General features: G+C 50.4%; 2 protein-coding genes across 2 annotated transcripts in view; both read right to left on the bottom strand.

The window, feature by feature from the left end:
• Positions 1-8,409: 8,409 nt before the first annotated feature.
• RSAD1 (radical S-adenosyl methionine domain containing 1) lies at positions 8,410-15,865 on the bottom strand. The gene is made up of 9 exons (XM_047081731.1): positions 15,634-15,865; positions 15,092-15,225; positions 14,774-14,978; positions 11,468-11,833; positions 11,209-11,272; positions 10,653-10,800; positions 10,380-10,434; positions 9,902-10,005; positions 8,410-9,714 (listed from the first exon to the last, which is right to left on the bottom strand). Exons 1-9 carry the CDS (start codon positions 15,766-15,768, stop codon positions 9,597-9,599), a joined length of 1,329 nt encoding a protein of 442 aa, XP_046937687.1. The 5' UTR covers positions 15,769-15,865; the 3' UTR covers positions 8,410-9,596.
• A 2,029-nt stretch (positions 15,866-17,894) lies between these two features.
• The window catches only part of ACSF2 (acyl-CoA synthetase family member 2), a 34,873-nt gene continuing 32,716 nt past the window's right edge, over positions 17,895-20,051 (bottom strand). Inside the window, exons 13-16 of the mRNA XM_047081042.1 lie at positions 18,699-18,840; positions 18,501-18,611; positions 18,278-18,346; positions 17,895-18,048 (exon numbers count right to left, since the gene is read on the bottom strand). Coding sequence (XP_046936998.1) covers positions 17,998-18,048; positions 18,278-18,346; positions 18,501-18,611; positions 18,699-18,840 — 373 coding nt within the window. The 3' untranslated portion in view covers positions 17,895-17,997. The remainder of the gene's footprint in view (positions 18,049-18,277; positions 18,347-18,500; positions 18,612-18,698; positions 18,841-20,051) is intronic.

Consider the following 20,051-nt stretch of genomic DNA (forward strand, 5'->3'; position numbering starts at 1 on the left):
ATCCCTTGGGTGAAAAATTATTTTTATTTCTACATCTAGCTGTATATGTATGCATCAAGACATGTCTGGAGGGACGGTTGTCCAAATGTTAGTAGTGGTAACTTCAGGGTAGTAGAATTTTTGCTTTCTTCTATATGGTTGAAAAAAAAAGCATTATGATTCCTTGAGCAGGAAAGTGAAAAAAGAAAAAAAAGAAAAAAGAAAAACCCTTTGGAAAACAATATAACGATTCACACCAAGAATCATTAGAGCATTCCTACCCTTTGACCCAGCTATGTCACTCTTGGGAACTGACCCGAGGAAATAATTCAAACGAAAGAAGAAGCTATATCCATAAAAGCATGCACTGTGGCATTATTTATAGTCGAGGAAAACGAGTAACCACTTAAGTGGCTTGCATTAGGGTAATAATTATTAAATTATTCACCCACTGGAACACTGTGCAACAATTAAAATGAGAAAGATGATAACCGTGTAGCAACATGGAAAATGCTGATGACCGAATGAGGGGCAGAACGGGTAGATGCAGAATGAGATCTGTGAGCATGGGCAAAAAAAATAATCCTGCATGCATTTGGATGAGGACTTCAAGGAACACAGGCAAGTAAAAACCACTGAATTTGTTGGGGCCATTGATTGTCGGAGAATTTTTTTTTTCTTTTTCATTTAGAATTCTAACCTTTCTATAACGTTGTTTGTGTAATTTTTTTTATCCTTTTTTTTTTTTAAGTGGGGAACCCGGCACGGAGCTTCAACTCACGACTCTGAGATCAAGACTGGCGCCGAGATCAAGAGTTGGATGCTTAACCGCGCTCCTGTGAAACAATTTTTTCAATGGAGATTGGGGTGCCTGGGTGGCGCAGTCGGTTAAGCGTCCAACTCCTGACTTTGGTTCAGGTCATGATCTCAGGGTTGTGGGATCGAGCCCCGAATTGGGCTGTGCGGTGAGCGTGGAGCCTGCTTAACATTCTCTCTCTCTCTCTCTCTCTCTCTCTCTCTCTCTGCTTCTGTCCCTCCCACTGCTCCTGTGTGCACCTGTTCACGTTCTCTTTTTCTAAAAATAAAAATAAATATAAGTGGAGAGGGGCTAGATGGGTGATGGGTATTAAGGAGGGCACTTGTGATGAGCCCTGGGTGTCGTATGTAAGCGAAGAATCACTGAAGTCTATTCCTGAAACCAATATTGCACTATATGTTAACTAAATAACATTTTCAAAAATGGCTTTGAAATCCCCTTGGGGAACAGAAGGGGAAGCAGGGAGAGGTAGATAAGAGGGAGGGGCTCCGGAGAAGTGAAATGCAGAGTCGATCTAAAATACAGGGCAACATTTCCAGCGTGGCCTTTTACCTGGGTGGCTTCCGAGGTTGCACCCACTTTGTTTCCTGACTTGAGAGCGATCAGACGGACAGCAGAGTTGCCCAGGTTAAGAAGGCTGGTAATAAAGCTAGGGTTGAGTGCTCTTCAGATTGGGGTCATTTGGAAAAGTCCGTCAGGCTTGCCATTGACGAGATTATAGAGAAGCGAGCGCTAGCTTGGGAGGGTGAACTGGGCAGGTTTCTTGGAGGGTGGTTTGGCATCGTGTAGCCAAAGAACGTGCGTGTCCTCAGAATCGGCAACCCCACTTCTTAGGACTTATCCTCAACCTAAGGAAATGATTAAGTCGGTGCATAAAAATATTTACGTAGGATGTTCATCACACAACAGTTTCATCGGAAAAGAATTGGTAAACCAAATTTTGGCATAACGGTGCAGTGGTACATTATGGAGCTACACTAGGGTAGAAATAACAACTTTTTTAGATGTTTATTTATTTTGTGAGAGAGAGAGAGAGCACAGGAGAGGGGCAGAGAGAAAGGGAGAGAGAGTCCCAAGCAGGCTCCGTGCTGTCAGCACACAGCCAGACAGGGCTTGAACCCATGAACTGTGAGATCATGACCTGAACCAAAATCAAGAGTCAAGTTAACTGACTGAGCCACCCAGGCACCCCTAGATAACAAATCTGACATGGTAAGATGCTCACCACATATTAGGTAGAAGACCGAGGCAAGACATAGATTATCCCATTTTTGTAAGATTAGGTATGCAAGGGCACCTGGTGGCTCAGCCGCTTACGCGTCTGACTCTTGTTCTCCGATCTGGCCATGATCTCACAGTTCATGAGTTCGAGCCCTACATGGGGCTTTGCGCCAACTGCTTGGAGCCTGCTCGGGATTCTCTCTTTCCCCTGCTCACATTCTCTCAAAATATATAAATAAACTTAAAAAAAAAAATCTGTTCATTAAAAAAAAAGATTGTGGGGCCGCCTGGGTGGCTGAGTCGGTTAAATGTCTGACTTTGGCTTAGGTCATGATCTCATGGCTTGTGAGTTCAAGTCCCACATCGGGCTCTGTGCTGACAGCTCAGAGGCTGGAGGCTGCTTCGGATTCTGTGTCTCCCTCTCTCTTTGTCCTTCCCCCGCTCATGCTCTGTCTCCCTCTGTCTCTCACAAAAAATAAACATTAAAAAAATTTTAAAAAAAGATCGTGTATGTAAACATGTTCATTTTCATGTAAGAATTTCTCATGGTGATTAATCTGAATGGTGGGATTATCAATTGCAGGGGCCAGTGTAGTCTCAACTATGCTGTAGTAACAAACAGCCCCAAAACTTATCAGTTTCCAACAGCAAAGATAATTTCTCACTCGGCTCATGTCTGTTGTGCTTGGCTACTCCTCTGCCCCCCATCTTCACTGCGGGGCCCAGGGTGACATTCTCTTCCCTAACACTGCAGGTCTCTGTGGCAGAGAAAGGAGATGGTGGCCCACCCATGTAAGACATGGCTCTTACAGATGGCACTAGGCAAGTGTCATGGCCCTTCCCAGGTCCAACAGGGCAGGCATATGATCTCCCATGGGTCCTCAGGGAGGGGTAATCAAGGAGGGGTAGTAAACATTTTCAACAGTAGTATATCTACCACACACGTTATCTCACCCTTGTCTTAGTCCCTTGGGCTGTTATAACAAAAATGCCATAGATGGGGTGGCTTCAACAATACACATTTACTATCAAAATAACACCAGCATTCTTCACAGAGCTGGAACAGATAATCCTAATATTTGCACGGAACCAGAAAAGACCCCGAAGAGCCAAAGCAATCTTGAAAAAGAAAACCAAAGCAGGAGGCATCACAATCCCAGACTTCAAGCCGTATTACAAAGCTGTAATCATCAAGACAGTATGGTACCGGCACAAGAACAGCCACTCAGATCAATGGAACAGAATAGAGCACCCAGAAATGGATCCACGAACGTATGGCCAACTAATCTTTGACAAAGCAGGAAAGAATATCCAATGGAATAAAGACAGTCTCTTCAGCAAGTGGTGCTGGGAAAACTGGACAGCGACATGCAGAAGAATGAATCTGGACCACTTTCTTACACCGTACACAAAAACAAACTCAAAATGGATGAAAGGCCTCAATGTAAGACAGGAAGCCATCAAAATCCTCGAGGAGAAAGCGGGCAAAAACCTCTTTGATCTTGCCCACAGCAACTTCTTACTCAACACGTCTCTGGAGGCAAGGGAAACAAAAGCAAAAATGAACTACTGGGACCTCATCAAAATAAAAAGCTTCTGCACAGCGAAGGAAACAATCAACAAAACTAAAAGGCAACCGACAGAATGGGAGAAGATATTTGCAAATGACATATCAGATAAAGGGTCAGTATCCGAAATCTATAAAGAACTTATCAAACTCAACACCCAAAAAACAAATAATCCAGTGGAGAAATGGGCAAAAGGCATGAATAGACACTTCTCCAAAGAAGATATCCAGAAGGCTAACCGACACCTGAAAAGATACTCAACATCACTCATCATCAGGGAAATACAAATCAAAACCACGATGAGATACCACCTCACACCTGTCAGAATGGCTAACATTAACAACTCAGGCAACAACAGATGTTGTCGAGGATGTGGAGATGCCACCATTGTTGGTGGCAATGCAAGCTGGTGCAGCCACTCTGGAAAACAGTATGGAGGTTCCTCAAAAAACTAAAAATAGAACTACCCTACGACTCAGCAATTGCACTACTAGGCATCTATCCAAGGGATACAGGTGTGCTGTTTCGAAGGGACACATGCACCCCCATGTTTGTAGCAGCACTATCAACAATAGCCAAAGTATGGAAAGAGCCCAAATGTCCATCGATGGATGAATGGATAAAGAAGATGTGGTATATACATACAATGGAGTATTACTCGGCAATCAAAAAGAATGAAATCTTGCCATTTGCAACTACGTGGATGGAACTGGAGGGTATTATGCTGAGTGAAATTAGTCAGAGAAAGACAAAAATCATATGGCTTCACTCATATGAGGACTTTAAGAGACAAAACAGATGAACATAAGGGAAGGGAAACAAAAATAATTTAAAAACAGCTAGGGGGACAAAACAGAAGAGACTTACAGAGAACAAACAGAGGGTTACGGGAGGGGGTGTGGGAGTGGGGATGGGCTAAATGGGTAAGGGGCACTAAGGGATCTACTCCTGAAATCATTGTTGCACTCTATGCTAATTAATTTGGATGTAAATTTTTAAAAATAAAAAAATAAACAAAAAAACAATACACATTTACCTCTCAGATCTGGAGGTGGGGAAGTCCAAGATCAAGGCGCCAGCAGATTCAAGTGTCTGGTGAGGGCCCACTTCCTGGTTTGCAGTCGTCCACCTCCTCTCCAGGTCCTCTGGTGGCGGAAGGAGCAAGAGAGCTCTCTGGGGCCTATTTTATAAAGGCACTAATCCCATTCATGACTCCCGGCCTTGTCACCATCTGAAGGCCCCACCTCCTAATACCATCACCTTGGGGATTAGGTTTCCACTGTATGAATTCCTGGGGTGGGGGTGGAGGGGGGATAACACAAACATTGACTCTACAGCAATCCTATTAAAGTCCTTGGGGCGCCTGGGTGGCTCAGTCGGTTAAGCGTCCGACTTCAGCCAGGTCACGATCTCGCGGTCTGTGAGTTCGAGCCCCGCGTCGGGCTCTGGGCTGATGGCTCAGAGCCTGGAGCCTGTTTCCGATTCTGTGTCTCCCTCTCTCTCTGCCCCTCCCCCATTCATGCTCTGTCTCTCTCTGTCCCAAAAATAAATAAACGTTGAAAAAAAAAATTTAAAAAAAAAAAAAAAAGTCCTTTTCGGGGCGCCTGGGTGGCTCAGTCGGTTGAGCGTCCGACTTTGGCTCAGGTGGTGATCTTGCGGTCCGTGAGTCCGAGCCCCGCGTCGGGCTCTGTGCTGACAGCTCAGAGCCTGGAGCCTGTTTCGGATTCTGTGTCTCCCTCTCTCTCTGACCCTCCCCCATTCGTGCTCTCTCTCTGTCTCAAAAATAAATAAACGTTAAAAAAAATAATAAATAAATAAATAAACAAATAAACAAATAAAATAAAGTCCTTTTCTTTGCAGAATGTAGTTCTGTCCTAGGAAGTGGGTGGTCTCACTGTTGGAGACTCCACGGGAGGGAGAAGAGACACCCAGTCTAAGCTGCTTGTCACCAGGCATAGATAGCCGCTTCAAGCCTGAGGCCGAGAGGCCTGAAAGAGGTCAGAAATCTGCCTAATTTAGGAGGCAGGTTAATCGACCTGGACCCAGGGTAAGTTTAAAACCACAATGTAACAGAAAGTTCTGGATGTCCAGAAGTGTTATGCCAGGTCTGCTGCTTACCACTCATACGACCTGAGATTCAAGAATCTCTCTGAATGTCCCCGTATGTAACATGGAAATTAAAATATCTGCCCCAAGGGCGCCCGGCTGGTCAGTCGGTACAGCATGGAATTCTTGATCTCAGGGTCTCTAGTTCGAGCCCCACAGTGGGCGTAGAGCTTACTTTAAAAAAGATTAAAACAAAACAAAATAAAATAAAATAAAATAAAATAAAATAAAAGGCACCTGGATGGCTCAGTCGGTCGAGCATCCGACTTCAGCTCAGGTCATGATCTCACGGTCCGTGGGTTCGAGCCCCGCGTCGGGCTCTGTGCTGTCAGCTCAGAGCCTGGAGCCTGCTTCGGATTCTGTGTCTCCCTCTCTCTCTCTTCCCCTCCCCCACTCACGCTCTGTCTCTCTTTATCAAAAAATGAATCAACGTTAAAAAAATTAAAAATAAATAAAATAGAATAATAAAACAAAATAATAAAGTGTAAAATAAAATAAATAAAATAGCTGATCTGCCTACTTCACAGTACCGGGGGGGGGGGGGGGGGGCGTGGCTCAGTCTCAGGCTTTAAAACTGTAGAGCTCTTGCACGTGGAAAGTTTGGTGCTTCAAGCTGTAACCACACACTCCCACATATTACATTTCCCCAGCTCCTCACATCGCTTCGTCCCCAAAGTGGCTTGTCCTCCCCTTTGGTGTTCGTGTGCTCCCAGTAAGGGGTGGGTGAGGTGTGTGAAAAGATGACAACTCAAATCTCGATTCGGAGGAGGAGGAGAACCCCTCTGATGGCTGAGCCACGGAAGGCCTGGGCTGCAGAGGGAAGGGCCCCACTCCACTTCGTCCCGTCGAGAAGTACCCGTGTCCCCCCCCTTGTTCCTCCTGACTCCAGGCTCTCAGGATGGAAGGCATGAGATGCCAGGGCTTCCCAAACTGGCCTGATCGTTTCAAAAGCGAGCTTCCTGGGCTCCACCTCCCAGAGATTCTGATTCACCTGGTGAGGGTGGGACCAGGCTGAGTCACCGAAGGTGATCTGTGCCACCCGCACCTGGTCCTGGTTCCCGTCCAGGCCCTCTGCATGGGCCTCGTGAGGTGCCCCAGCAAGGCAGGGCCCAGACATCTCAGGTGGCAGGAGCCCTGGCAGCTGGGAGAAACCCGAGTACACCCAGGTTATCTGATGGCTCACCTGCTCCGGCCCTGTGTTCACTTCTTGAATATCAAGATCAGGGGAAGGCTCTGGAAGACACGCTTGCCCCCACCCCTCGCACAGGTCACCCTGCAAGCTGCCCCAGGGCCAGAGGAGGTAGTGAAAAAATATATTCCCCCTTCCCGCTCCCAGCCCTTCAGAACCAAATGCACTGCAGGCTTCCACAGCCTGCTGGCACATCTTTACAGATAACCCGGGGGTTTATCTCTTGACACATCTATCAACAGGCCAGTGAGTTCCTCGAGGGCTGGGACAGGTCTCACTCCTCCCTGCGTGCCCTGCACAGGGCCAAGCGCCCCATTAGCGCGTGCTGAATATTTCACGAATAAAGGAGAGGCAGTAACACTAACCATGTTACCACAGGGTCACAGGAGGACTGATATTCACACCCACTGGGCACCCAGGGAATGCACGTGCTCACCTCTGAGGGGTGGAGGGAACCCCAACCTTAGTGCCCCAGCAGGAGGCTGAGCTTCCCCTGCCCGGATCTGCAGCAATAACTAAATTACTTTTGACATCACAGTACCCTTTGATGTGATAAGGTATGAAAGTTACAGAGCCTCTGTACAGGAAAATGCCCCTTTCTCTCTCTCCCTGTCCCCCACCTCTCTCTGCCTGTCTGTCACAGGCGCACACACACGCACACACACCCTGCATACAATTTCTAGGTGAAGAGTTTCAGCCCTTCAAAAACAGGGAAAGCTGGGACGCCTGGGGCGCTCAGTTAGTTAAGCATCTGACTTCAGCTCAGGTCATGATCTCGTGGTTTGTGGGTTCGAGCCCCGTGTCAGGCTCTGTGCTGACAGCTCAGAGCCTGGACCCTGCTTCAGATTCTGTGTCTCCCTCTCTCTCTGCTCCTCCCCCGCTCACACTTTGTGTCTTTTGCTCTCTCTCTCTCTCTCAAAAATAAACATTAAAAAGAGAGAGAGAGAAAGCTCTTTTTTTTTGATAGATGAATGCCAGTTAACGAATGTCGATAGAATGTTAGAGTCAAAAATGAACGTTTTGCATCTCCTACTCTAGTCACTGATTTAGGCAAAGGGTCATTAATGAATGCTAAAATCATTGGGGCAATGATTGTCAGAGAACAGGGCATTCATTTGTCTCAAGGTATCACGCTACTGATAAACTATTAACTTCCAAGGTGGGGGGAAATATACTATGGACAGATTGGACATCTGCCACTTTAATCAAGTGGTCAAAATTAGTATTATCGATAGGGGCCTGACCTGGCATTATGTACCTTGAGCTACACAATATCTGTATGTATTCTTGCCAAAAATATTTCACCTAAACCCAATCATTAGCAAAGAGATACACTCAGAATGTGGGACATTCTACAAGACAAGCGGCTTTGATTCTGAAAAACCCAGTGTCATAAAAATAAGCAAAAAGGAAGGGGGCTTTAAAAAAAAAAAAAAGGAGAAGAAGAACGAGGAGACATAACAGCGAAAGGAAAGCATAAAACTTTATTGGAGTCTGTGTTCTCGACATCCGCCCCCCCCCCCCCCCCGGCTTCCAAAGAGAGTTACAACGTTTTGGAGACATTCGGGAACATTTGAAAATGGACCACACAGTATTGCACGAACATACACTTTCTTAGGTTGGTGATATTGCTGTGGCTATATTGGACAATGTTCTTTTTCTTAGGAGATACAAGCTAAAATGTTTGATGTCTACACCCTTCTTTCAAATGGTGCAGCAAAGAAAAAGAAAGAAAGAAAGAGCTAGCTAGCTATTCAAAGGTAAAGTAAATGTGGCCAAAATGTAGCAATCGCAAACTCTACAGGGTGAGCACAAAGTCTGGAAACATGGCTATTTTATTTTTTTACAGGTTGAAGATGTCCTTGATGACATTATGAATCCTTCCTCTTTCCAGACTGTACAAGGCACCCTGCAACGAAGGCTATGTAGTTTACATTGAACTATCCTTTTAACTTTCCTGTAGGTTTGAAATCTTTTAAAATGGAATGTACAGTGGGGGAAGGAATCTCGGCTCTAGACTAAGCCTCGAGCCCCCAAATCAGGATTCTACTCTCCAGGGAAGGAACCTAGAAAAAGGAGCTGACGAAGGTCAAGGCGGGCTCCCTCCCTGGGCTTGTTGGGCTGTTTAAATAAAACCAGGCAATCGTTTGTGCAGGTAAAAGGCCAGGGGAAAATTACCAGGCTCTGGGTCTTTCCTGAATTCTTTTCCCCTCCCCTTTCCCTGCTTAGCTCCCTGCGACCTTCACTCTCGTGAGAGAAGGGGAGGGGAGGGGAGCCGGGGACGCAGGAGGGTCTGTGTGGCCCTGGGACCCCAGACATAACCCGGTTGCCAAAAGAGAAAGGGTAAGGCTTGCTCTGATCTTTCCCACTGTCCTCAGAGTCCAGCAGGTGTCTGTACTGGATGTGGGCACGGGTCCAGCCGCACAGGTCGGGCCCTCTAAGTCCTGCCCTATGTTGGAGGGGCCAGGATTTCCTTTGAAGCCCACTAATGAGAGGCACTTGCAGAAACCATTACTCCTTCTCTGGCAGCGGAGGGCAAACTCAATGCCAGTTTGCAAACCAGCAATGTCCTCTCACGCGCCTCATGGTAGCCATACCCCCTGGGGATACCAAGGAAGGGCACCGACTGGAGCTGGGACGGCACCTGCCAGTGGAGAGCGTCAGTCCGGCCCCCAGAGCCCACCTGGCACTGTCCTGGGATCACAGAAACATCTGGTCATCCCCCTTGCCCAGGGGAGGGGGCGCTCTGCAGCCAGGCCTCTTGGAGTCGGGGCAGGAGGGTCAGCAACAGAGAGTCTAGTACAGCCAGACCCTCCCAGGAACACCGAAGACCCCTGGAAAACCAAGAAGCCTGGATGTGACTGCCTCAGTTTACCAACTTCAATCTTCACCATCCACCGGTACGAACCCCTCAGCCCCCACAGGCCCCTCCTCATGGGTCTTTTGCGTTTTTCCTGGGGCTGTGGATCTGTAGTCAGGGCTCCCGGGGACTCCTGACATGCCCCCCCCCCCCCAACACACCTGTGATCCAGCAGCAACAGGCCCTGTACCAGCAAGGCCTTCACCTCCTGGCTTGATCCAAACACGTCCCATAGGCTCAGCTGGGATGCAAACCGCTGCCAGTGCTGGGAAACCGGAAGGGTGAGAGGGGCAGGGACCGCAGGGTGGGTGGCTGGCTAGTCTGGGCACACGTCTGGGGGTGTGGTGAAGGGCAAGGGAGGGTCCCGTCCGCACAGGGGTCTCTGCAACGGACTCACGCACACCTAGAGCTGGGGTGGGGGTGGGGGTGCCTGCGGCCCTCATCCAGGGTTCTCACCACTGCCCCACACTGCCCACCGCTTCTGCCCATCAGGGCTCGGCTGGGCCAAGGCCAACCTCCAGCTGCCAGCCCCAGAGGAACAGATGTGCGTATGTGTGTCTATGTGTGAGCACAGACGAGACAGTGATTCCGAAAGACCCAGGAGAAGGAAGTGATGTGCCACAGCCCCCCAACCCTTACCTGGTGAGTGATCCCCACGTCTGTACGTAGCCCCATGGCCAAAACTTCCTCTAGCCTGGGAGAAAAACCATCAAGGTGTCTTGGAGAGGAGACCTGGCCGCACCCCCATTCTTCAAACCCTATGCTGGGATGTGTGTACGGGGGCTCGTGAGGCCATGCAGGACGGGGAGGGAGGGGGCAAGGCAAGGCAGGAAATTAGGTTGTGCCGGTAGGGATGGCTCTGGGGGTGCAGGCAAAGCCGGGGTGAACAGCCCTGTGCTCTCAGATGCTCACAGCTCCAGCTCGCCCAAGGGAACGCGCTTCCGGGTGCCGTGGCCAAACAGCGTCACCTCTTTCATCCAGTTGTCAGGCTCCAGGGTCTGGATCCGAGCCTCCCGGGTGTGGCCCCCGGCCCCCTGGGGCACAAATCGCCCGTGGGCCCCTGACGACATCAGCAACCTTTAGTAGCAGCTTAATGCTGTGTGTGCTCGCCAGATGTTAAATCGGTGGCTCTCAAAATGCGGTCCCTGGACAATTAGCCTCTAATATGCTGGGAACGTAAATTCTTGGGCCCTACCCCAACCCACCCTGCCCCACCAAACTCTGGATGCGGGGCTCAGCAATCCGAGTTTTAATTGTGATACACACTAACAAGTGAGCACTACAGTGCCACAGCCACGATTTCAAGCATCTCGAAATACATATTCATTAGCTCTACAAAGTATTATTTTTTGCTGCACTTCACGTATAAAGAAACAGAGGCTTTGAGAGTTTAATAAGTGGCCCGAGATCACACAGCCGTGACATTCTGCTCCTGAGTCATCCCTTCTATGGTTCTCGGGGGACTCACCGGGCCCAACGCCAAGGTACTGACCGCACTGCCAGTAAGTCCAATTGTGGGTACTAAGCGCCCCCTGTGGGGAAGGAGGGAATAGCCCGCTCAGCGAGAAGAAGGTGGGCCCGCATCTGCTCAGGTAAGGGGCACCTGGCTAGAATGTCCCCTGTCTCAGGCCTCCGGAGCACCCGGCAGCAACCTCCCACCCCCACAATTCTCCACTCCCGGCTTAGGCTGCCCATCCCCCAACTTCAGCCAGCAGCCCAAGACTTACATTGCGGGCGAAGTTGGAGACCTCATACTGGCGGAAGCCTGCCTCCCGGAGCACCGTCCGTCCCTCCTGATACATCTCAGCAGCCACCTCGGGGTCAGGGGCGGGAAGGGTGCCCCGCTGCACCTGGGTGAAGAGTGCGGTGCCCCGCTCCAGGGTCAGCTGGTAGAGGGAGATGTGGTCGTCACAGTAGCCCAGCAGTTCCTGCAGCTGCCGGAGCCACGGCCCCGACTTTTGTGCCGGAAGCCCCAACATCAGGTCCACAGATACACGTCCGGGAAAGAGACGTCGGGCCTCTGCCAGTGTCTGAAGCGCATCGCTGGCCGTGTGTGTCCGCCCCAGCAGCTGGAGCTCCTTGTCATCTAGGGACTGAGGAGAGAGGGCCAGGTATAACACGGAGGCCAGCTCAGAGGCAGACGGGAACAGGTGACCGACCTTACTGTGGACAGATACACAGGACACAGCAGGGAGCCGCAAGCCAAGGGTACCACGGGCTCCGCCTCACTATGGTTCGCTATGTGCAAAGCATTTTTAAGTACTATCTAATGCATCCTTCTAATCCTCCAACATTAGCTCCATTCTACAGATAAGAAAACGGAGGTTCAGATGTGTTACATAACTTGCTCAAGGCCATACAATGGCAAAGTCAGACCTGGAATTTAGGACTGTCTGACTCCAAAGGCAAGAGTGTTTTTGTTTATTTATCTATTTATATTATTTTAAAAGTTTTTTTTTATAAATGTATTTTATTTTGAAAGAGAGAGATCGAGAGGGTGGGCGGGGGAGGAGCAGAGAGAGAGGCAGAGGGAGAATCCTAAGCGGGCTCCGTGCTGTCAGCGCAGAGCCCCATGTGGGGTTCAATCTCACGAAGCCAACGTGAGATCATGACCTGAGCCGAAATCAAGAGTTGGGACGCTTAACCGACGGAGCCGCCCAGGTGCCCCCGAGAGTATTTTTAAATTTTACTTTTATTTTATTTTTTAATTTTTTTTTAACGTTTATTTATTTTTGAGACAGAGAGAGACAGAGCATGAACAGGGGAGGGGCAGAGAGAGAGGGAGACACAGAATCTGAAACAGGCTCCAGGCTCCGAGCTGTCAGCACAGAGCCCGACGCGGGGCTCGAACTCACGGACTGCGAGATCGTGACCTGAGCCGAAGTCGGACGCTTAACCGACCAAGCCACCCAGGCGCCCCTTAAATTTTACTTTTAAAGATACTTCAAACTTACAGACCGTTTGAAAGCCAAGTACAATAAACACCTTCATTTAGATTCACCGAAAAACATTTCACCACATCTGCTTTGTCTCTAAATATACGTGTATGTGATTACAATGCTGAGCCACTTGACGGTAAGTTATAGACCAGCACAGACCAAAAGAATTTTCTGGGATGACAGAAGTGTTCTCTGTGTGCACTGTCCAATGCTGTAGACGCTAACCACATGTGGCTACTTAATTTCAAGTTAGTTACATTTAAATAATCACATTCCAAGTGTTTACTGACATGTGGTCAGTGGCTACTGTATTATTGGTCACTGCAGATATAGAACGTTTTAGGAGAATATGGTAGCCGCTGACCACATGCTAGAGGGCACTCGCGATGTGGTTGCTTAAATGTAATTAACTTAAACGTTATCCCTCAGTATCCCTAAATACTTAAGTGTGCATTTCCTAAGAACAAGGACATTCTCTTACATAACCACAATCCAATTACAGAGTTCAGGAAATGTAACATTGACACAATGCCATTATCTAATACACAGTCAGAGTCAAACTTGTCCCCATAATATCTATTGGAGTAATTTCCTCTCCCCAGCCAAATCCAGGATCCAACTGGGTCACACATTACATTCAGCCCTCGTTGTCTCTTTCGTTTCTCAGGCTAGATACACCACCTTTGTCTTTCAGGCCATGACGTTTTTGATGGATACCGGCTGGTTGTTTTTAAAATGTCTCTTAATAAATTCTAGAGACCTGTCGTACAACACTGTGCATATAGTTACCAACACGGATCTGTCCACTAAAAAATATGTTAAGAGGGTAAACGGATCTCAGGTTATCTGTTCTTACCACACACACAAACATTGTTTTTTAAGTTTATTTAGTTATTTCAGTAATCTCTACACTCAAGGTGGGGCCTGAACTCACAACCCCGAGACCAAGAGTTGCACGCTCCACCGACTGAGGCAGCCAGGCACCCCCCAAAAGTCTTTTAAAAAGTTTTTTTTAATGTTTATTCATTTTTGAAAGACAGAGAGAGAGAGAGAGAGCGCACAAGCAGGGGTGGGGCAGCGAGAGAAGGGGACACAGAATCTGAAGCAGGCTCCAGGCTCCGAGCTGTCAGCACAGAGCCCAGACACGGGACTCCAAGTCACAAACCGTGAGATCATGACCTGAGCCGAAGTCAGACGCTCAACTGACTGAGCCACCCAGGCGGCCCCCCCCCCCCACAACCAAAAGTCTTTTAATTTAGATTTTCGTGATGGTTCCTCACAAGTAGATTTAAGATATACATCTGGGGCCAGAATATCTCAGAAATGATGTATCTCTTTTGGTATATCCCATCGGGACAAAGCCCCAACCCCAAACTGTATGGTTAAGTGGCAGATGTATTAGAAGGATGGACAATACTGGATATGGAAGTACCAGGAGTCAACCGGAAAAGAATATGTTTCTCCCCTACCTAAAAACCTTCAACAAGTCCCTTATCACCACCAGGCAAAACCCCAAACTCCCTTGTGTGATGCTCAAGGCTTTGGGGCTCTATCTTGCAGCCTTGCCTCCAGCCTCTCCAATGGCAAGTGACTCACAGCTCTCCAGAACATACTAGGCTCTCCCATTCCTGTGTCTTTTCCTCTCACACCCTCTCTCCTGTGGAACTCCTCCTCCTCAAAGATCACCTCCTCCAGGAAGGTTTCCAGGATTTCATCAGACTGAGACACCCTTCAGGCTGTACTCTGAAAGCTTTTTGCTGAGACTCCCTTTACTGGCAGCCTTTACCATGGTGCAGTGATCTGATGACCCTTCTGCCTCCTCCTAGGTCTCCAATCATGTAACAAAAAATTTTTCTGAGCGTCTGCTATGTGCCACGCACTATGGTGGGTGCTTGGAATACTGTGATTAAAAAAAAAAAAAAAAAAAAAAAAGGTAGGCATGATCCCTGCCTCATGGAGCTTGTGGTCTAGCACAGCAGCAGACATGCCTCCTGGGCCCTGGCACCCAGAGGAGCCCAGTTAATGAATGTGACCAGAGGAGGGACCGCACGGAGGGTCTGGGTGCCCTGGGATGCGGTGGGTAAGATGGGTTACCTGGAGACCAATGGACAACCTGTTGATCCCTGCTGCCCCAAAAGCTGCCAGCCTAGAGCCTGGGGCCGAAGTGGGGTTGGCCTCCAATGTGACTTCGGAGTCTGCAGGCAGGTGGGCTGCCCGGTCCACCGCCTCCAGGACAGCAGCCACAGTGTTGGGACTGGCCAGGCTGGGGGTGCCCCCACCAAAGAACACAGAGTCCACCCTGGGGAGAGAAGATGGAGGAGCTGAGACTTGGGGGGAGCCCTCCGGGACGTCTGCACCGGTCCTAGCCGCTCGCCCGATTTCCAAGACCCCGCCTACAGCCCCAGCACCCACCGCCGCACGCCGCTGAGCCCCAGCAGCGTCTGCGCCTCAGTCACCAGACAGCTCCGCATGGCAGCCTCCTCCACGCCGCGGGGGACGTACTTGTTGAAATTGCAGTAGCTGCAGCGCTTCTCGCAGTACGGCCACTGGGGGCAGGGGTGGAAGGGCCGGGCGAGGTGTGACCCCAGCGGCTCCAGCCACTTGCAGGGTTCCGTCGCACGCATCCCCACCCCAAGGTCGTCAACAGCGGCTCAGCCATCTAAGCCACACAACTCCCCAAGGAAGGTGGGATGGGGAATATTATGCCCCCTTCGTTAGGAGAAAACTGGGGCTCAGCGGGAAATCACTCGGTCAAGGTCACCGAACTGGTGAGCGCACCAAGAGACTTCAGGTCTCCGGACCGGGACATTTCCTTGCCAGGGTACCGCGTCCCGTCCCAGACCTCGCCTGGGGGCGGGGAGGGACGGCAGGTGGCTTCACGGCGTGACCAGCAGCCACGTGGACCCAGCCCCGCCGCCGCCGCGCCCCGCGAGCCCCGCCCCCGCCCCACTCACGTGCACGTAAAGCGCCGCGCGCGAGCTCGGGGGCGCAGGACTCGGGGATCCCTTGGCGCCCTCCGCGTGGCGGCGCCTCTGGGCCATTTTGGTCGCCGCCGCCCAGCCGCGGGCCCGGGCCCCGGGGAGCGCCATGGCGCCCGCTACGGCGGGGAGCGGCCTGGTGCGCGGAGAGATCGGCAGACACGCTCCCGGGACGCACGGGAGTGCGCAGAGCCGCGCCAGCCGGGTCGCCCGGGCCGCCCCGGCAGGAGGAAGAGGGACTGCGTGACCGCGCGCCGCGTCCCCGGACGGGCTGGGAGGGCCCCGGGCCTCGCCTCTGCGGCGCCACCTGCTGGGCCCGGACGCGCTCACCGCGCCCGCCCGTCTGTCCTTTCCCGGAGAGGGTTGTGGGCTGAGCCGCCTCGCCTGCCTTTTGGCCCCCTGTCCGAGGGCGAGTTCCCCGCCCCATGCAGGAGCTCTTGGTCCGTTCAGTCCTTCACATTGTATGTGCCTGACTCAAAGCTGGGGACTGGGGACATCTAGATACATAAGATCAGGTCGCAGTACAGGTGTGACAGGAGAGAGACAAACCAACAAGAGACAGCAGGCAATAGATACTAACTCAAAACCTGCTGGATATCAGGGCAGTGTCCTCTGTGCTGTGTGGCTGGTCTGTTGCAGGGGCCGTGGAGTCAGTGGGGAAGGAGAGGGCACCTTGGGCTGGATGTTGAAGGAGCAGAGATTCCCAAGGACAATTAGCTTGGCCAGCAGAGTAAGCTGTCATCTCCTGGGTCAGGCCGGCCTGGGCACCTGCTGGGAGGAAAGTCACAGACGGTGTCCTTGGGAGGGACGGGGTGCAGGTGAAGGGCTGGGAAAGCAGGCATCTGAAGAACTCTTTGATAAAGTGGAAAGATCACGGGCTTTGGAGCCAAATATCTGGGTTCTAATTCCAGCTGTGTGGCCTTGGGTAAGACTCTGAACTTCTCCGAGTTTGTTTCACCGTTTGTGAAATGGGGCAAGTGCCTATTTGGGAGGGTTGGTGGGAAAATTCCAAGAGAAAATACATATGAAAGCACCTAGCCTAGGGCTGGGCACCCAGAGCACGCTAAACTTCAGTTCGTTTTCTAAAAAGTAAAGAGGACGCCTCTGCTGCAGGGAGGTAGGTATTCAAAACAGCAGGAAAGTTTCCGCCTCTGTGAACTGGAAAGTGATGTGCCTTTTGGAACACAGCTGTTTTTATTTCTTGGGTCAAGCTACAGCGGCTTGAACTGGCCCAGACCCTCAAGGAAGCCCCAGCTTCATCTTTTTTTTTTGAAATCAAAATTGGGTTGGTTTTGGGGGGGGGGCGGGGAACACAGGATGTGGGATGATCCCTAAAGGGTATGGAGTTTCTTTTTAAGGTGATGAAAATGTTTAAAACTGACTTTGGAAAACTCATGTAGCATTTGTGTGTCAACTATATACTTCAATTTAAAAAAATCGACTTCAGGGATGACCGCACGTATCTGTGAATATACTGTAAACCATCGATAGGATACTTTAAGTGGGTGAATTGGATGGTATGTGAAATTATATACTAGTAAATCTGTTATCGTTTTAATTTTTTTTAAGTATTTTTATTTATTTCAAGGGAGAGAAAGCACATGCATGCAAGTGGTGAAGGGGCAGAGAGAGGGAAAGAGAGAGAATCCCAAGCAGGCTCTGTACCACCAGTGCAAAGCCTGATATGGGGCTCAAACTCATGAACCGCAAGATCATGACCTGAGCGGAAGTCGGATGTGTAACTGACTGAGCCACCCAGGCGCCCCAAGCTGTTACTGTTTTTTAAAAAAAAAAAAATTTAACATTTATTTTTTGAGGGACAGAGACAGAGCATGAGTGGGAGAGGGGCAGAGAGAGAGAGAGAGAGGCAGTCACAGATTCTGAAGCAGGCTCTTGGCTCCACGGTGTCAGCACAGAACCCGACGTAGGGCTCGAACTCACGAACCTCGAGTTCGTGACCTGAGCCAAAGCCGGATGCTTAACCGACTGAGCCACCCAGGCGCCCCAAGCTGTTATTGTTTTAAAAAGGATACTTCTTGCTGGACTAATCTGACAACAAAGTGAAAAAGCAATGATCTGGGTTCATGTCTCACAGGGATCAAAGTGAGGATTAAATGAAATAGATAATGCACACCAAAGTCGGCACCTTCGTGACAAGGAACCCGAGGGTCTGAAAGTGCCCCTCCCTTCTCCATCCCATAGCAGCTGTCAAGAGAGCACACCAGCAAGAGACCAACCAAAGAAAACAGAAGCTCTTTATGCCAAATCACAAAGACAGACAGGGGAATGTGGGAGGAGGGCAGCGAGGGCCTGGGAGGATCCCCCCCCCCCCGCCCTTATTCACAGGTTTAGATGTTGTTCCATCTGCTGTCGAAGTTTGAATTTCTGGATCTAGAGGAAAAAGAACAGAGTGAGAGCCAGGCTCAGGGCCTCTGCCAACCATGGTTCCCAGCTGGCTTGGTTTGCCTGGGACTGAGGTGTTTCTTAGGGTAAAGTGGGGAAAGTTTGTGGCAAGCCAGACTCTTTTGCCCATCACGGAGGGAGGCATAGGTTGAGCCACCTGGCCTTCTGTACCTAGGACCCCAGGCCACCCTGCCCCTCTCTGGTCTCCTTTACTCACCTTTCCTGAGACAGTGAGGGGGTAGTTTGTGACAAACACGACGTATCGGGGAATCTTGAAGTGGGAGATCTGCAGACCAGAGGGAGAGGAGATAAAGCGTGAGGATGGGGGGGGGGCAGGAAGGGGGGGAGGAGGAGGGGGCAGTGGGCTGCCTGGCTGGCTGGCAGGGAGAGGGGGTTGAAGCACAAAGCAACATCAGCGTGGGGCGGGCTGAGGTTCCCACCTTCCCTTTGCAGAAAGCCTTGATCTCCTCCGCTGTAGTCTTCTCCCCCTTTTTCAGGCGAATGCAGGCACAGATTTCCTCCCCCATCCGGTCGTCCTTCACCCCCACCACCTTGCAGCGCCAGAGACAGATGTCAGACATTGCCATGCCCATCCCTGTTTCCTGCTCCTGGGGGCTCACCTGGGCTGGGTGCCTCACCTGCACTTCCTGCACCTGCGGGTGTGTGTGAAAGAAGTCTTCAAGCTCGGCGGGGTAGATGTTCTCACCGCCCCGGATGATCATATCCTTGGAGCGGCCCACGATCTTGCAGAAGCCCTGATTGTCCATCACGGCGATGTCTCTGTGAGGAAAGCCCAGGGATGACCTCTCACCTCTGCCTCTTCTGACTGGCTTAGCCATCAAACATTTATTGAGCACCTATTGTGTGCCTCACACTGCCCTAGACTCTGGGGGATATGGCATAAATAAGACATTCTGGACATATGCTTTTCGTGGCTAGCTTTTTTTTTTCTTTTCTTTCTTTTTTTTTTTATCATTCGGGGGTCAGTTTAAACACGTCCACCTTAAAGAGGTTTTCTCTGACCCCCCAATCTAAGAGAAGCTCCTGTCCCCACCACTGCTGCTTTCTTTTCTCTGACCCTGTTTTACTGTCTTCCTGGCGTTTATCAATGTCTGAACTGATCTCTTTCGTATCTGTCTTCCTCCCCAAGACGTGTGGAAAGTCAGGGCAGGACCCTGTTCATCTTGCCTTCCCTTGGACCACCAACCAGTGTCCAGAACAGTGCTGGCACATCGGAGGTGCACGATAAGAATTTGTTCACTCGAGGGGCGCCTGGGTGGCGCAGTCGGTTAAGCGTCCGACTTCAGCCAGGTCACGATCTCGTGGTCCATGAGTTCGAGCCCCGCGTCAGGCTCTGGGCTGATGGCTCAGAGCCTGGAGCCTGTTTCCGATTCTGTGTCTCCCTCTCTCTCTGCCCCTCCCCCGTTCATGCTCTGTCTCTCTCTGTCCCAAAAATAAAAAATAAACGTTGAAAAAAAAAAAAAGAAAAAAAAAAGAATTTGTTCACTCGAGGGGCGCCCGGGGGTTCAGTCGGGTCCGATTTCAGCTCAGGTCATGATCTCGCGGTTCAGGAGTTTAAGCCCCACTTCGGGCTCTCCGCTGTCAGCGTGGAGCCCACTTCGGATCCCCTGTTCCCTTCTCTCTCTGCCCCTCCCCAAGCTTGTGCTCTCTCTCTCTCTCTCCCCCTCTCGGATCCCCTGTTCCCTTCTCTCTCTGCCCCTCCCCAAGCTTGTGCTCTCTCTCTCTCTCTCCCCCTCTCAAAAATAAATAAACGCTAAAAGAAGAAGAAGAAAAAAAGCGTTGAGAAAAAATTGTTTTTCTCAATTGACAGTTGAGTCTTGGCTCAGGTTTTACAGACACCCGTATAGCGCCCTGTCCTAGGCGCTCTCACCCATGCTGTGTTTGATCTTTTTGGGTGCTCTGTGCAGGGAGCACGATCATCCTCATCTGACACATTTTGGAAATGAAGTCTCCAAGATGTGAAGGAGCCC

This window comes from Lynx rufus, unplaced genomic scaffold (assembly GCF_022079265.1).
Source record: "Lynx rufus isolate CCGP_SWC_20201006 ecotype Redwood Valley unplaced genomic scaffold, mLynRuf1.p SCAF_18, whole genome shotgun sequence".
NCBI classification, from domain to species: domain Eukaryota; kingdom Metazoa; phylum Chordata; class Mammalia; order Carnivora; family Felidae; genus Lynx; species Lynx rufus.

Bases quoted from the DNA above. Each gene is read 5' to 3' on its own strand.
- RSAD1 (XM_047081731.1), bottom strand. From the start codon at position 15,768: ATGGCGCTCCCCGGGGCCCGGGCCCGCGGCTGGGCGGCGGCGACCAAA. The intron at 11,834-14,773 runs GTAACCCATCTT...CTCTCTCCTCAG, and splicing joins GGTTGTCCATTGGTCTCCAG to TCCCTAGATGACAAGGAGCT. The intron at 11,273-11,467 runs GTAAGTCTTGGG...CCTTCCCCACAG, and splicing joins TCTCCAACTTCGCCCGCAAT to GGGGCGCTTAGTACCCACAA.